Source organism: Seriola dumerili, unplaced genomic scaffold, assembly GCF_002260705.1.
Source record: "Seriola dumerili isolate Sdu_G_001 unplaced genomic scaffold, Sdu_1.0 BDQW01000822.1, whole genome shotgun sequence".
Lineage (NCBI taxonomy): Eukaryota > Metazoa > Chordata > Actinopteri > Carangiformes > Carangidae > Seriola > Seriola dumerili.
In genome coordinates this window covers 727,713-744,466 of record NW_019175077.1, presented here as the reverse complement: position 1 = coordinate 744,466, position 16,754 = coordinate 727,713, and the positions used below count along the sequence as shown (strand labels likewise).

At 40.1% G+C, this 16,754-nt stretch overlaps 1 protein-coding gene across 2 annotated transcripts in view; it reads left to right on the top strand.

Moving 5' to 3' along the window:
- Positions 1–16,754, top strand: part of cntnap2 (contactin associated protein like 2) — a 342,845-nt gene that overhangs the window by 280,724 nt on the left and 45,367 nt on the right. For both annotated transcript variants that reach the window (XM_022766257.1, XM_022766258.1), the window contains exons 18-19: positions 7,500–7,670; positions 15,170–15,388. In XM_022766257.1, the coding sequence (XP_022621978.1) occupies positions 7,500–7,670; positions 15,170–15,388 (390 nt within the window). The remainder of the gene's footprint in view (positions 1–7,499; positions 7,671–15,169; positions 15,389–16,754) is intronic.

Here is a 16,754-nt window from a genome sequence, read left to right as displayed (position 1 = left end):
CATACTAAAGGGAATAATAGAGTGGAGCTCTGCAATCTCAGTGGACTGTGAGTGTAGATATGTGCATCCTGCATGTTTTAGAGAGAGAAAGAGCTGAATTTAAATAGACAAAGGAATGTTTATACATCTCTCATCTACTATAATTTTTTACCCTCAGTCTGTCCGTCCATTCATCTGTTGAGGCAGGAAGTGCAGAACATGACAGAAACCATGCCCTTTCTCCTCACTGGTGTCACACTCATTACTGTCCCCTCATCAACAATCTGGTGCCACTCTCACTAACGTCCCTTCATCACAGAGCTGCCAACATACAAACAAACCATGATTTAATGACCCATGGCATCACATCTGTTTGTGTGTGTGGGTCTATCGTGTCGCAGTATGGCAGGCACAATTACTAAAGATGGATCATTCTGTCACTTGGGAGGAGCCATATTCTCTTTGTCTTACTCTATTATCTGCTTTGTGTGAGACTCTTTTATATTGAGTGACCAAATTAACAAACTAACTTTAAAATAAAGATGACTTTGAGGTATGTTTGCCATAGTGCAGGCCAAGACACTGGAACATGGAGCATACATTATAAATTTGCCCATTAAAGCATATTAAACATATATTAAAAATTTCACACGTGAATAAGTACTCCGTGCATGATTGATGCTTCTCATACTTCATATGGAGCTCTGTCTCAGTAAGAGCAATGATGATCGGCTGCCATATAATGGGTTTTCATAGGCAAATGACTAATGTCTTAGTCAGTCAGGGAAAGTTTTAGTAAGGAGGTACTTATGTGTGTGTGTGTGTATGTGGACGTGCATGCTCCTGTTTGTGTATTACTGTCTCTCTTTTTATGGTCGGTACAAGAGCACGTATGTGTGTCTGTGTGCGCGTGTATGTGTGTGTGTGTGTGTGTGTGTGTGTGTGTGTGTGTGTGTGTGTACATGTGCCAGCATTGATGAAGCCCATTTCCATGGCTGCTTTAATGGCAGCCCATACAGTCACAGGCAGACAGAGAGGAATTAGTCTCATTTATAGATGTTAAAAGGGTTTGGACATTTTAATAGAAGGGAATGAAAATAAATGACAGCATATGAAGCAAAGCAGCATATATTCTGGTGTTATAATGTAATGCACCTGCTATGACACCTGCTTGGTCTCGTGACTGACCATGAACGAGACCTTCCAAGGGTCACCTATAATAGTTCAAAACAAATTAACGGGTTTGTATCCATTTGTTGCTGTTCATATGCCCACATATAATGTCTTTGTAACTGATGTCATTCTAACATTGAGGGTCTGGTGAGTTCAGTCTTTTCCTGTAGGATCTATAATCAGCAATCCATTTGTGTTTTCTCCTAATCTTTCATTTTCATTTCTCTGTCTCTCTCTCTAAAACTGCTTTGACAAACACTGAACATTATGACCTTCATGAAGGGAGGATTTATTTCACGACTGTTGTATTGGACTGCATTCGTTTTAGTTAGGTGTTCCAAATAAAATGACAACTGAGTGAAGCTCTGAGCTCTGAAGGTTTAGTGCTAAAAATGTGTGGCAAGCAAATTAATTACAAAGTGAGATTGAAAGGCTTCGCAGGTCTCAGATGGCAGACATAAACTAATTACCTTAAGATCAAATGCTACATTTACTGTGAATATACTGTACAGAGACCATGAGATTACATGCCACTGATGGCTCAATTACACACAAATGAGATGCAATACAGGTCTCAATGGAAATTTTAAAATGAGCGAGGAAGAAATATATATGTGATGTGAGATAGTTCAACATGTTGCAGAACTAGGCTACATATCTAGGTTCAAGTGTTTTGAACAGTGATATCTGAACCATGCCCTGAGGGGCAAGTCAAAGGCATTGCCTTCCATGACATGTGCTGCTGTTTCTTCTGTTAGATGAGGCTATTCTTAGTCCTTTGATGAAAAACAACTTTTCACCTGAAGTATGTAGCAGAATAAGTAGCAAGTGAAAAAGTTAAATTATTATTATTAATCCAGAAAACTGATTAATAAGTGCTCTATCAGGCCTGAGATCCTAAATGTCACTATTATACTGTGATATTATACCTCACACTGTGTGTACATGCAGGTAATTAATGTGAGCTATTGTGATAGAATAGGTGCAGTCTATTCCTGCCTGCAGCAGAGAGTGTACATGAATTTGAATGTGTGCATGTGGGTTTGTTTTACTATGTTTATGGGGTCCAAAAACCGGGAGCTCAGTATACTTGCTTTGTGGGGACCATGATGCTGGTTCCCACACATGTAAATGGCCAATTGAAGATTAAGACATGACTCTAGAGTTCAGGTTAGAATTGTGATGGTTAGTGGCTAAGGAACGCATTATGTCAATATCAGGTCCCCACAAGTATAGCAAAACAAGGATGTTTTTGGCACGTGTGTGTGTTTGTGTGTGTGGCTGAAAATGTCCATGTTAATGACCAGAGACAGTGCAGTCAGTCATCCTTACCATCTGCTGGTGCTGGCATGTAACCCATCTGGTCAACCATAGACAAATGAATCATGTAGTTGGCTTCCAGACCCAGACTTCACCTCAAACTGTACCTAACATCATGTCAGCCCCCGAAAGTTCAGTGGCAGTGATTTTGCTGTTGTTTTTGTTTTTCGTTTTGTTTTTTTTACACACCTGTGGCCTAATCCAGAAGTCAACAGCTGCTCTCAGGGAAACAGTGTAACACAATTTTTCAGTTCAATTAATTGATGGATCAAAGTGGTGTACACAATATGTAAAAGAAAAACAAACAAAAAAAAAAGAGGTTGGGCTGCAGACCTTTCTCAATTTCTCTTGGGTATAAACATGATTCTTCTGTATTGATACGTGCAGGGGAGTTGCATTTGGGGTATCTGCTTGAATGTGTTGCTTTACTTCTTTAGATGCAGTGAAACCTTTCAACCATGTTTGACATGACAGTGTAATCCAGGACAAAAGCCCCAACAACATCAGATTTTTCGCATACAGTACTTCATCTGCTGTTAATCATTTGCTTTCTTAAGCACTAATCACATATATTAATTAGTCTGGTAAAGATTCTATTGAAACAATATCAGTGATTTCCAGTCTAACAAGACAACGGGTCTATAAACACGCTAGCATCTCTGTGGGGTTGTACTTACAGCAGTGCATTCAGCTAAATTCTAACAGCAGATTGCTAACGTGTTCATAATGATAACATTAAAACATCAATGTTGTGCACATATAATATTTACCATGTGTACTATCTTAGTTTAGGGATATGTCATCATGCTGAAGGTATTATGTCATAAACCAAATTATTTCACAAACTAAAATCTGGACGATGATGGCACAAGATGAAAAGTCAATTATTAACTCATCCTGAGGGGGACGTGAATATGTGTGCCAAATGTCATTTCACTCAAAGTCAACCTGCTGGTGGCGCTACTGGAAAGGTCAGGGGACCAGTGGTGGTGGACCTACCAACTCACTGACATTCCCAGCAGTCCTTGTTTGCATTGTGAAGTGTTTAAAATAGGCACACTGGGATGGGAGGATGTGGAGGCCACCACCTAGCTGCAAGGTATTTTTGAAATATAAAACATTTTGATCTAAACCTTGAAAGATGAAAATGAAGACCAATCTCCCATTATCCTGTTACTACGTTTAAGAAAGCTTTCAATAGTCAAGCAGTTCGGCAACAGAAGCCACACACAAACTGAAAGTAGAGACGGAGATACTCTTGGCCAAGACCGTATTGTCCTCAGTAGTGCATCACACAATAAGAACAATGCAGGTAACAGAATTAGAATTTCACCTTGAGAACCAATAAGGCAGAGAAAAATGGCTTTTCAAGAAAACCGTGTCAGAGTCTGTTTGAGAACCGCCTGCGTTTCAAGCACCTATCTGTCGCCATTCACATAGTTCAAAAAAGGCTTTCTTGTTTTCATGTACTAAGTCTTCTCCATATGAATGCATGAGGAAAATTATTGAATGCACAAAGGAGGTTACAGTTCAGGGCAGTGTCTCACTCCCATGTTCTCACATGCACTTTGGCATCACTTTTTAACGCACTGGGTACCGTGTTAGCATCATTTTTCAACATGTAGGATATTCTGATAGACTTCCTCAAACTAAACTGTGATAAATCAGACATGGTCATCATTGGCCCCAAATCCCTCACCAAAACCACTCATAACTTCTGCCTCACTATCAACAACTCCACTCTGTCTCCCTCCCCACACACCTGCAACCTTGGAGTCATTTTGGACAGCAACCCATCCTTTGAACACCATGTCAATCAAATCACCAGAACTGCCTTTTTCCACCTAAAAAACATAGCTCGTCTCCGCCCATCACGCTCCTTTCTCTGCTGTCGCAACTTTGATCAATGCCTTCATCACATCCAGAAAAGACAAAAGACTACTGCAACAGCATTCTCGACAGCTCATTGTCGGACGGCTCTTTACTGCATGTCATTCCCCCCCTCTCTGTCTCTCTACTGTACTGTCAATAAAGGTATAAAAAAAATAATAAAAAAAAAAGAATAAAAAAAAAAAAAGACTCACCTCTTCCGATTTGCTTTTAATATGTAATAATGTTGTGTGTTGTATATTTTTAGTATGTTTCTGTTTTTTTAACTCATGTAAATCGTCTTTGTGTACCATGAAAAGCACTATATAAATAAAATGTATTATTATTATTTTATTACTATTATTCCATTGTTCTCTACTGCATTAGCGCATGAGTCAAGCAGACTGCAGCCTGTCTGTTGACATGTAAATTTTTTCCGTATTAAACCACACCGCAGTCTGTACCTAACCTTAACCAAGAGCTTTGAGTGCCAACACATAACCATGACAACAGTCTTTCACTAACCTTATCCAATGCGATTTTGTTGTGCGCTTTGTACGCCCTCCATCCACTCCAACCGCCCCCTGGTGACTCCACTGCCGTTAATAACTGTGGCACTTCATTCAGTCATAACCCAGAGCTTTAAAAAGTGACGCCAAGGGGCCCTGACCAAGCATCCGTATGTGATGAGTTGGGAGTGACAATGTGTTGTATTGTTCCTTCTGCTTGTGTGCCAGTTGGCTCTTCAAATTTATTTAAATCTGTGGCATAAACCTAATTAGCGTTGTCTTTAAACATCAAGTTTTTAGGCATTATGGTTTACTGTCTAATATTTGTCATGTCTTAGTCAGGGAAGACATTTATGTGCTGGAACAGTTTTTCGAAACATTTGTTTGATAAATATTTCAATATGGGAGTGATAAATGTGCCACAGAGCCTCGCCAACCGGTTGCATCTGTGAATCTGGCACAAGGGCAATCAGTGGTTTATGATTTGGCTTCCATAACAATGTTTTCTCTCCAGCACTCAATTTCTGTCAACCCCCTTATTTTTTCTTCTCCTTTCCTTCTCACACCATGGATCCCTTTTGAGCTCTTTGTCTATAACCTTCCATTTCCCTTTTTTTCCTCTTGTTCTCTCTCCCTACTTCTGAAGCGTGACTCGCCTCCCAGCTATATTTCTATATCCTTGTGTCCTTCTTGCTTCTATGTCTTTGTCAGCCTTATGTTCACTCTCTTGCCTGAAGCTCTTAAGGTCTCATTCAGTGCATAAAAATAGATATATCACATATTTCATGTCATCTATGTATTTTTGATGTTATTACATATTTGTACTGTGAGGGCTAACACTGTTTAAACAATATACACAAAAGAAAACTGAGTAAACACTTAAGCCTCAGCATATGTTACAATCATCAAAACAGGTCTTTGTAATCAGTCAGTAATTGTACATCTGAGTGTTCCCAAATATGTGGCCATAATTTTCCTTCTTACAATGATGAATGGATGAATTAATGAATTAGAAATATCAGAGTAAAGTCCTGAAATAACCCAGTTTAGTGACTGGACGTGCCACCTATAGAGAAATGAACAGTATTCCAACTCAAATCACATTAATCACAAAGCCAGCATCTCTAGGTGGTCGTGTGTGTGTGTGTGTGTGTGTGTGTGTGTGTGTGTGTGTGTGTGTGTGTGTGTGTGTGTGTGTGTGTGTGTGTGTGACCTTGGTGAAAGGATGTGAGGGAAGATGGGAGATGGGATCCATGACACTGGGGAACACTTATCGCACTGAACCATGAGACACGCACAAACACAGAGATGCATGGACACTGGTACATACAGACACTTAGATGCATACACTCACACAAATTACGTACACACGGGCTCGTTTGCAGACACAAATGAGCATAAGCTCACAGACTGAAAGGGAGCACACTGGTGCTGAAATGATAAGTCAATTACCTGATTAGTTGCTTGACAGAAAATTAATCAAGCAACAGTGTTTTTTTATAATAGACAAACATGAACTTATCTAGGAACAAATGACACGCATTCTCTGGATCCAGCATCTCAATTTTGAGGATATGCCACTTTTCTTTGCTTTCTATGATTATGAATTGAATATCTTTGGTTTTTGACTGTTTGAACAAAATAAGCAGTTCGAAGATGTCAGAATGCAAAAATCACTGAAAGGTTCATTGATAGTTATATTAAAGATTAGTTGCAGCCCTAACACCCACACACACACCTCCCCTCGGCTCCACTGTTCACGTTTTCCAGGGTTATTGTGGAGGCTGTGAGGCCAGTCCTCTGAGGCATCAAACAGATCTGACACAGCTGATACCACATTAGCCTTCACTCTCCTCTTCTTCCTCCTACCCTCCATAAGGCCCCGATCTCCTCCTCGTCTCCTGTCATCTGCCCTCTACATTACTTTACTCTCCTCTTTTCCATCTCTTCTTCAATCTTCTCACCCATGCATGGCCTCTTTCCTCTTTTTCTGTCTTCTCTCCTCAGCTGTCCTCTCCGCGCTCTCTGCTCCTCGTCCTCTTCTTCCCTCCTACTCTTTGTCTTCGTTGAGTGATAGGAGTGATACACAGGCACGGCGAGGGGAGAAAAGAAAGCAGAGAAGTCACTTCATCAACCACAGTCTGATAATTCATCAGCAGCTGTTTAGCGTGCTGCTACTTTGTCTTCATTAGCCGTTGCTGGTTTCGCTTCATTCAAAAGTCATTAGAAAAGTTGTTATCAAAAATCCTGTAACGTTTTCTCCATGTTCTCTCGTCTTCTTCTCAGGTCTTCATTTGGAGGGAAAAATGCTCTCGCTCTGTTATTTTGATATTACCGAATTTCTATTGAATATTGTGGAAGCTGCAGGAAATTGCATGCTCCGTTAAGGCTTCTGCATAGAAATAGAGTTTGTCATGAAATCATTTTTACTGAGGAGATATTAAATAAACCCACTTAAACAATGGATGTGAGATAACAGTGTTTTATAAAGAATACATTAGCCCTTTGAAATGAAACCGTTTCTGCAATGAATTTATTTTGCAGCTTATCAGATATGAAGTGTTTACCACAGTGGTAATTGAGGGTACAGTAGGTGCGAGAGAGATGAGTTGGTTCAAAGTTGTAATTCAGTTTGGTTTTCCTTTACAGATAATTATTGGAACGCTGCATCTTTCACCACCCCGTCATCCTACCTCCACTTTGCCACCTTCCAGGGTGAGACCAGTGCGGACATCTCTTTCTACTTCAAGACCAGCGCACCCTACGGCGTCTTTCTGGAAAACCTGGGCAACACTGACTTTATCCGCTTGGAGCTAAAATGTAAGATGCATCTGAGTGTACACGAGAGTCATTTCTCTCTGTGTTTTTGTCTCTTATTCTCTTTCTCTCTCTGGTTTTTCATCTAGCCTCGTTTGAGGTTTAATCCAGCAGTCGGTGTGATAGTGCTGGGTGCTGCCTGTCACCCCATATGCACACACCCACACACACACACACACACACACTCAGAATCCCATGGACACACAGCTGGATGCAGACACACACACCAGCAACAGCCATTTGCTGTCCTGATTATGGCACACTACTTTGTGTGATTGCAAGAGAGAGCAATTATTTATTTAAGATAATTGGTGTGTGCAATAATTATGTCCATTATGAACCTCTCTTTAACCAAATCACCCATTTTCAGGGATGACAAAACACAAGCTCTCCCCCACACACACAGACATACACCTACACACACACACACACACACACACACAGTCTCTCTCTCTTCCTCTCACTCTTTCTTTTTCGAAAAATTATTCTTGCAAATATGAGCGCTTAAATCTCTTAAAAGTTTGCTTCCACCCCAACACACATACACACACGCGCACACATACACACAAACAAACACACACACATACGTGCACACAAGAAAACATATAGGTGCAGTAAGTGGAATAAACAAACTTTCAGCATTAGTAAAACACTAAAGTTAAAGAACTAATTTTTCCAGTTGAAATCTGTATTTTATTTGCTTACAGGACAGAAACTCATTAAATTAAACACTAGGACTATAGTTTGTGTATTTGACATTCCCAACCTGTAACAGCCCTAAAAATGCGATATAAGATGTGAGAAATGTTGTTTAAATATGTACAAGACAAATTAGAATCAGAGGTGCAGCCTACTTGTTTTTGCACATCTTATCATTCAATCATTCAGTAACTGGTAACCTTCAGTAATGCCTACAGATATTTTAACTGACATTCTGACCACTGAAATGAACAGAGTCAGTTAGGTTCTGTTCAGACCTGACATTAACATGCGTCTCAGGTGATCCAATCACAAGTGGACAGCTCTGAATAAGTCAGTTCACACCTGGCATTAGAATGTGTCTCCACATGCGTCTCCAGTGACCACTTGTGATGGGAGCTCACTTCCCCGCTCTATATGCAAGTAACACGCTCCTGTTTTTAGCCAGTCTGACTGTTCAGTTGTCAATGTGTTGGCGTGTGTGAGAGCGACAGAAAGAGAGAGAGAGTGGGGAAAACAGGGGTTTAGCGAATCATTGCACTGCGCACAGCTCTACACTGAAATAAAGTTTCAGACCTTTGAAATAGTAAAGCATTTTTAGTTCATTATGAAACAGGACGTCAGTCAGTAGGCGGTCTTTCAGTGTGGCCTAGGATGCGTTTGCGTTCACACTGCTAAAAGGATGCAAAAGGATCTCGCTCACACCTGTACTCAAACCTTGTGATCAGATCACCCAAGACAGATGTTAATGCCAGGTCTGAACAGGGCCTTAGATCCTCTAGCTCATCAGAGAACACTCACCACTGTAATGGTCACCTTGAACCGTCAAAACACACAGTCAACTCATAATCGTAGAGTGGTGTTAGAGATCCGGCTGTCTTTGGCAGACTATAGACACTGGCTTGCAGAGAACACAGCCACTAGTCAGGAGTCAAGAGTTTCATTTTAATGATAATAAGGTACAGAAAATGTAATTTGCAGCTCTGTTTGGCATTTCTACCTGCAAAAGCAACAGTCAACTCCAACTGAATGTTATAAGCCTACCACCTGAATGGCTTGAACATTGCTCTGTGCTAAGTATCTTTCACATCTAGCTATTTACCAACAGAATGAAATGGAACTAGCTCTCTGAATCCATACAATGTCATACATAAAGGTTTTTAAACAAATTGTCAAATGTAACAACAACGTGGAAGAAGTGGCGACAGACAAGAGGGAAAACATTTTAAACAACCAAACGGTGGGACAGGTTTTCACCACCCTATTTCACAATCTCTGAGTCCTTTCTGAGACATCCGATTGACATGTCATACAGCAGGTTTTTATGATCATGTTCCAGCGGCTCAAATTAACATCCCAACAGTGGATTTGCTCTGATCAAGAATGTCAAACTCTGTGGCTTCAATTTAATTGCCAAGCTGCATTGTGAAGGGGGTTCCTGGCACAGCATGCCTGCCGATAGAAGACTAATTGCATTTCATTGGGATTCAAAGGGATGTGAACAATTGGTGTCAAAGGTGGAAGCTGACCATTTCCTGCTGGTGTGTCTGACCTGCCATTTTACACCAAAATGCCAAGCAGTGAATGGACACTAAGTTGACAGATGATTTCCAAGCCAAAGTGCTCTTCAAAGCCGTTTCACTGAATGACTGTTAGCTGGTATGTGGACTAAAAGCTCCATAAGCTTTTTGGTTTTATTTATTTATTTTTCATTTTCTCTTGCTAAAATAAAATAGGTGCTAAACTAGATTTTGCACCTATACATACACACACTTTTTCTTTCAGAAAAAAAACAATGTTGCAAACCTGCACAAAAACAACACACACAAAAAAGATATAGCATGTATCTCTTCTGTCACGGCTGCACAGCAGGCCAGAGGAGATAGGAATAGTGTGTGAGTGTGTGTGTGTGTCTCCGGAGGCTTTCAAAATGCCCCCACATCGATTTCCTCTCTCCTCTCCCTTGCTATCATCTTGCATTTTGCCCCACAGCACATATTTAGACACACAATCGCAAAATGACTTGCATGCACTCACACACTCGCTCATACACATAAACACACACATAATCTCTGCCCTATTGCTGGTGAAAAAAACTGTATCTGCTGCAATCCAGTCAGGGCATGAAATGACTAGCATTAAGCCAGAATAGCATAGCTGTGCCAATGCAGGAGCTCAAAGTGCATAAACACACACTCACAGATACACACACGTGACTTTTTACAAAACACACATTACTGTGACCTCAGCAGACTCAAAGTCATCAGGTGGCCATGATACCTCTTTGAATCGTAATGGAAAGAACTAGGCATAGATACATTTGAGAGGCAGCATTAAAGGTGTATTCAGAACCATGTGAACTGGACTGGTAACAGGATTTAGGAACGATAGAAAGGTCCCTAAATACAGAAATGCTTGACTTCTGGGGTGCTCTGTGGATCAGTGGAAAGTATGTTCCATGTTTTGAGTCCTTAAGAGGCTGCAATTTCAGTGATAGTCTTGCCCGAAGGTTATAAACATTTTCAGTCTGGTATGCAGCTGAGAAGTGTACTTTCCCCATGGAGACCTCGGCTTATAAAACTGTATTATTGCCGTTTTTATGTGAAGACCCGACAGACAGAAAGTTTAAATTTTAAGTTTAGTAACTCTAGCTTTTTAAAGTTTTCAGATGCGTGGCTTGTTAAAACAATATCTAGTTATCTACTAAGGAGAAAAGCAACAGGACACCACAAAGTTTTTAATTCAGATTCTTCTTCAAAAACTGTCATAAGTTTATCTTTATCTTACGCTATCTATGGTCTATGTACACTAAGAAATACTCAGGCTTCTTTGCTGTGAGCATGCAAGTTTTTTTGCTGATAAACATGAAAAAGTTTTATTTGAAGAGCCTTTTGGTCATAAAGAGATGCTTGGTTTTTGAGAAGTTGCTCCAAATCTTGTTTTAGCGTCAACAGCAGCAGGTTTGCCATGACATTCTCAATTTCGCTGGCACTTAAATGGAGTTTTCCTCCTTCAAGGGTCCAGACTGTTCCAGCCAACCCAGTAGTAAAAAACACAAAGTGAAAGGCTAACAAAGCAAATGAGACAAATGGCAAAAAAATTAGCTAGTATAACAGAAAAGACACTGAAGAGATAATACACTGCCAGCCATCTGAAAATAGATGAACAACAACAAAATGGGACAAACACATGCACACATATGCACACCCACACAAACAGTGATCTTACATACACAATCTCTTTCACTATTTATCATTGTTTGCTTGTGCTGTGCTGACGCATAATTTCTCCTCTGGCCTCCATATTAAAAGATAATAGAAAAACAAATCGCAAGAATAAAAAGCTCTACTGGGTTTTCTCCAGGCTAACATGCTAGTATAAGCACACACACACACACACACACACACACACACACACACACACACACACTTGACATCCATGACATCCATCACAGCTATGCAAATATACCAGGCAAGGTCTGTGCTCTGAGGGCATTTCATTCCTGCCTGTGGACAGAGTATAAAAAAAGTTGTAGGGCATCCATCCTGCTTTACAGTTCCACTAAAACAACACACACACAATCACATGTCATTTACCATTGCTATAGCAGCATTTCTATAGCTTTTTTTCCATTGGGGGTATTTGATATATGTCTGGCTTTCTATCAGCATTTAAAATAACTGATGTTGCTCTTTGCCCTACAGACCTGCTCTGTGCATACAGACATCATTAATTCAGTGTACTAAAGACTGTCAGAGGGCTAATACTGTGTGTCTCGTTATGCATTCATGAATCAGTTTGTCTGTTTGGGTTGTTTGTTGTTGGTAGTTGGATGTTCAAGTACTATTTCATATTTATTTTATAGGTTAGGCTATAATGCACAGCATATCCAGACAAGCTTTTGTAGAGATGATTTCTAGCATCTTTGCATCTCATCTAAGAGGGAATGATAATGTCTACAAGAAAGGATTCAAGGAAGAGAGTGAAGAAGAAATTAATGATGGATGGGAGGGAGGGTAAAGTGACAGGAAGAAGAAAGCAAGCAGTAAATGAAGAAACAAATGAAGAACACAATGAAGAAATAAAAGTATGAAGGAAGGAATACACATGGAAGGGGGGTTGACTCAAGGGATGTCGGGGGTGGATAAAAGGAGGAGAGAAATGAAAGAACAAGCAAACAAAGGAACAAAGAACACAAAATGAGAAAATGAAGGGATAAACTAACAGGAAAGAGGTAATAAAGAAACAGGAACTGTGTGTGCTGTAACAGCTGCAAGAGGGCAAAGAATAGAAGAATAGGTGGAGTGAAAGAAGATAATTAGATGAAGGCGATGGGAAAAGAAGAAAAAGTATATTGATTGGACAACAGAAAGAAGAACGTGCATTTCCCCATTGACGACTACATAAATTTATCCACTCTAATATTTGAGCCTAATGAAACCATAATGATGCAGTAACATATAGAGCTATGAAGTGGTTATTTATCATCTCTATGACTGCAGCACACTGGTGCCAATAACCACCATATGGCACCACCCAGAATATATAGCTTTTATAAAGCAGCCTCACAGTACCACCAAACATTAAGGAAGCAGTGAAATTGAGTTTTAATTTGACAACTGCAAATCGTCTTTCCAAGAGCAAAAATAATTCCCTCATCGTTGCATCATTGTTGCTTCATTCCCTTCATAGGTCAGAAACATTTAACTGACATTTTGCAGAGGCAAGCATTCACTGAACATCTCGCATCGTCATCTCGCAAACACGGTGAATATATTAATGCAGAACTTTTATTAAAATTGTCAGTCCAAATGATCAGTGTCTTGCAATTAGCAATGATGAAAGACCTGCCACTAAGCTGTAAAATATATTCATTATTCATGTATTCATGCAATTGTTTATTATCTAGTACAGTGGCGGACTCAAAGGGTCTTCTTGGCCTTCAGAGAAGGCCAACCATATCAGCATTTTAAAGTTATATTTAATCTTTCATTTAATAATTGTTCTCTCCTAATTCTAATTTTAGACTCATTTTCTTTCAAGTTTGCTTCAGAAATTAAAGGGTTTCTGTCCTAAAACCATGAAAATGGAGTTATGCAAAGGTTAGTTGGCTCAATCATTAGTTAGGACTTAATAACTTGGACAGAAGGCCCGAGGCACCCATAGCCACATGTGTTTGTTTGGAAAACGGCAGGTGAATTAAGCAATCACATTTTGATTAGTGGATGGGACCAACAATCATTGCCCCAGGCTCAAGGCCAGAGCTATCTCACATGGTTTACCTTTTTCTGTTTCAGAGGTCTAAGCTTGCAGATCAGCAACTTCAGTCAGTCAGTCAGACAGCAGTCACAGCACAGATGGTGAAGTAATAGTAAAAACACAAGGGTACCCAAAGGCACCCCAACCAGAATTTGAAATATTTGTTTTCATGTTGAAAGAAGTGAAGAAGAGGAAGTTGCCAGACTGTCTGCAATGGACTTCACATGACAATTCACAACTTGGAATACTTTCATGTAAAACCCTTTTGATACTTTTGATCAGTGGGAGCTTAAGGGCTAAAGGAATATAAATAATTGAAGAATAGACAGTTAATCGGACTTCACGACTGGCTCAAAGGTAGAGAGTCGCAACCGTTTCACCATCTTGCTTGTTTACAATGCTGGTAAATCTGAATTAATTATACTTTTGTACTCATGGTTTCTGTAAAATGAACTGAATAATAAATATTCTGTCAATATTGACAGAACTTTAAGCATTTATGTCTTTACACGTGATGCTGCACTGTTTTTGCACAAGCTTTAAACTGGTCGCCGGCGACCAAGATGAAAAGAGTGAGTTGCTCGCTGCCATGCAGACTGGTCAAATGGATCTGTCTCATCCCTGGGTTGGTGCTCCTGTGTCGGAGCCTCCATGTGAGACACTTCAATCGGTGACTGTGTGTGAGATTATTTACCTGACTGTATCAAGTTGATATACAGTTGGAGATAAGAACACACACTCAGTCACACATAAACACATACAGAGACACACACACAGATTCTCAGCCTCTTTCTTCAAATTCTTTTCTGTCATGACACACACATACACACACACACACACACACACACACACATACACACACAGTATTTCAAAAATATCAATGAACATTTGACCTGTCATAGTTGAAAGGTGCAGTATAACAGTGCCCCCTGTTGGTTTGTTGAGATATCAGGCTACTGAATTACAGAGCAGCAATAAACCTCAAGGCTTTGTGATGTTTCAACAACTTACACACTCAAATCCACTCATTTTAAGATAATGAAGATTAATCATGCAGAAAAACAAGGCCATCTCGCCCTCTTTCATCTTCTGTCTGCCTTTCCTTCTCTTTCCTGTTCATTTACACAATCTCATTTATTTTCAACTCATGCCAGTCTCCTCTCTCTCTCTCTTTGGCTTTTCTTTCTCAAACAAAACTAAGGAAACCTCTCAAAGTTCAAAAACAGCTGAAACACATGGAAACTGCTGCGATACAACTTTATGTCATGCAAAGTCAACAGTTCCTGGCATGTATCGACTGCTTGCAAGATTAGTCCTGTCCAAAGCTGCGAGCAGTCGCGTATTGCAAAGCTGAAATCTATACAAGCCAAATGAATGGCCTTGAAACAAATGAGCCATTAGATTAGAAATTGAACACGTATTTACGTGCAGCGTGGACTATGACAGAACAGGGAATTATGGGATTTGGAAAGTTGTTGTGTTTCATGTGGTTTTATAAATTTCTTGTAAAACTAAAATTTCTTTCGCTTACACTCTTTCTGCAGCTCCCAAGGTGGTCTCTTTCTCCTTCGATGTTGGAAACGGACCCGTGGAGTTAACAGTGCATTCAGCCATGCCCCTCAATGATGACCAATGGCATCGTGTGATGGCTGAGCGAAACGTGAAAGAGGCAGTCCTTCATTTGGATCAGATCTATCGGGCATCTCGGCTTGCTCCTGCGCAGGGGCACACGCGGCTAGAGCTGTTCAGCCAGCTCTACGTGGGTAAGACAGACACATATACTCCCACTCAACCCAAGCAAATAACAACTCTCACGTGTAAAAATGACTATCATGCATACATTTGATTACAATTTGAACATTTAATATCTGCTTTGTGTAGGTGGGATGCTCAGAGACAAACACACCATAATTACAAACTGTGATGTGTGGAAAGCAAACACATAAGTACACATCATTCCTTGTAATCATAATTGCATTGAACTGTTAATTAAAAAACTTTGTCTGCCATCTGTATTTTCTGTAACGCTGCCCTCAGATACAGACATCCACTGTGAGGATGTCTGATTGTTTCATGAGTTAAAGATGTACCAGCCTTTACTGGAAATCCCTGTGTTCTTTCCTAAGAGGCTTCAGTCCAGCTTAGCCAATGCTAATTAAGTTAATGTTAATCCACACACACGTAGACACATACAGTCGTTTCACACTTTACGATATGCACACAAAAGGAAACACACATCCTCAAAAAATCATCTGTGTAAGTGATCATAGTTTTAATAAAGTCAAAACTGAGCCTCTGTGCCTGCTGTGAGGGCATGTGACTAAAACTTAATTCACTTACACTTACTTAGAGGTCACTTCTTTGATACTTTAATACTTTGACTCAGCATTTATATTACTTTGGATTAAGAAACTATTATAGCACAAAGAAGATCTCAATCCGCCGCCTTTCTTACTCTCACACACACATTCTGTTTCAGCTATTAGACAGATCAAGCCCTTATTATCACACCATTTATGCCTACATTTTGTTAAAGAGGTCTAGTTTGTTCCTTATGGCTCCATCTACCTCTCTACACAATGCCTCTCAAGCTCATCAGGAGTTCAAATGGCAGATCTGGCCAGTTTTCGTCCTGTGCTTTCACTTCTCTGTCTCATTCTACCTTTTGTGCTGAGCTGTCAATACACTATAAACCAAACTCTGGGGCTAAAATAGTTTAAGGGATTTGCGGATACAAGGAAAAGTGCTGAGGCGGATCACAGAGTTCCTTCTATCTCATGGAAAAAGTTCTGCCCAAAGGAGATTGTTCCAAATTCCAATCAGGCATCCCGATGTGATAGCCTTAACCCCCTGATCCCCGTTTATAATATAATTTCATCGTCTCATCACTTCTGCTGATTCGACCGCTGCTGAAACATTCTCACCTTATCATGTCCCAATTTGCCTCTCAGTGTATTTGTACTTTCATTTAGTGAAATGGAAAGGGGTGAAAAACGTTTAGTCACTGTGCGCCTCGAGGCTATGAAACCAGGAATATAATAGCTTCCAGATAGCACCTTGGCCGTCATTTCATTTGCATGCGTGTATCCTGGCTATTCTGCCAAACGAAGGCAGGAGAATGCTTGTGCA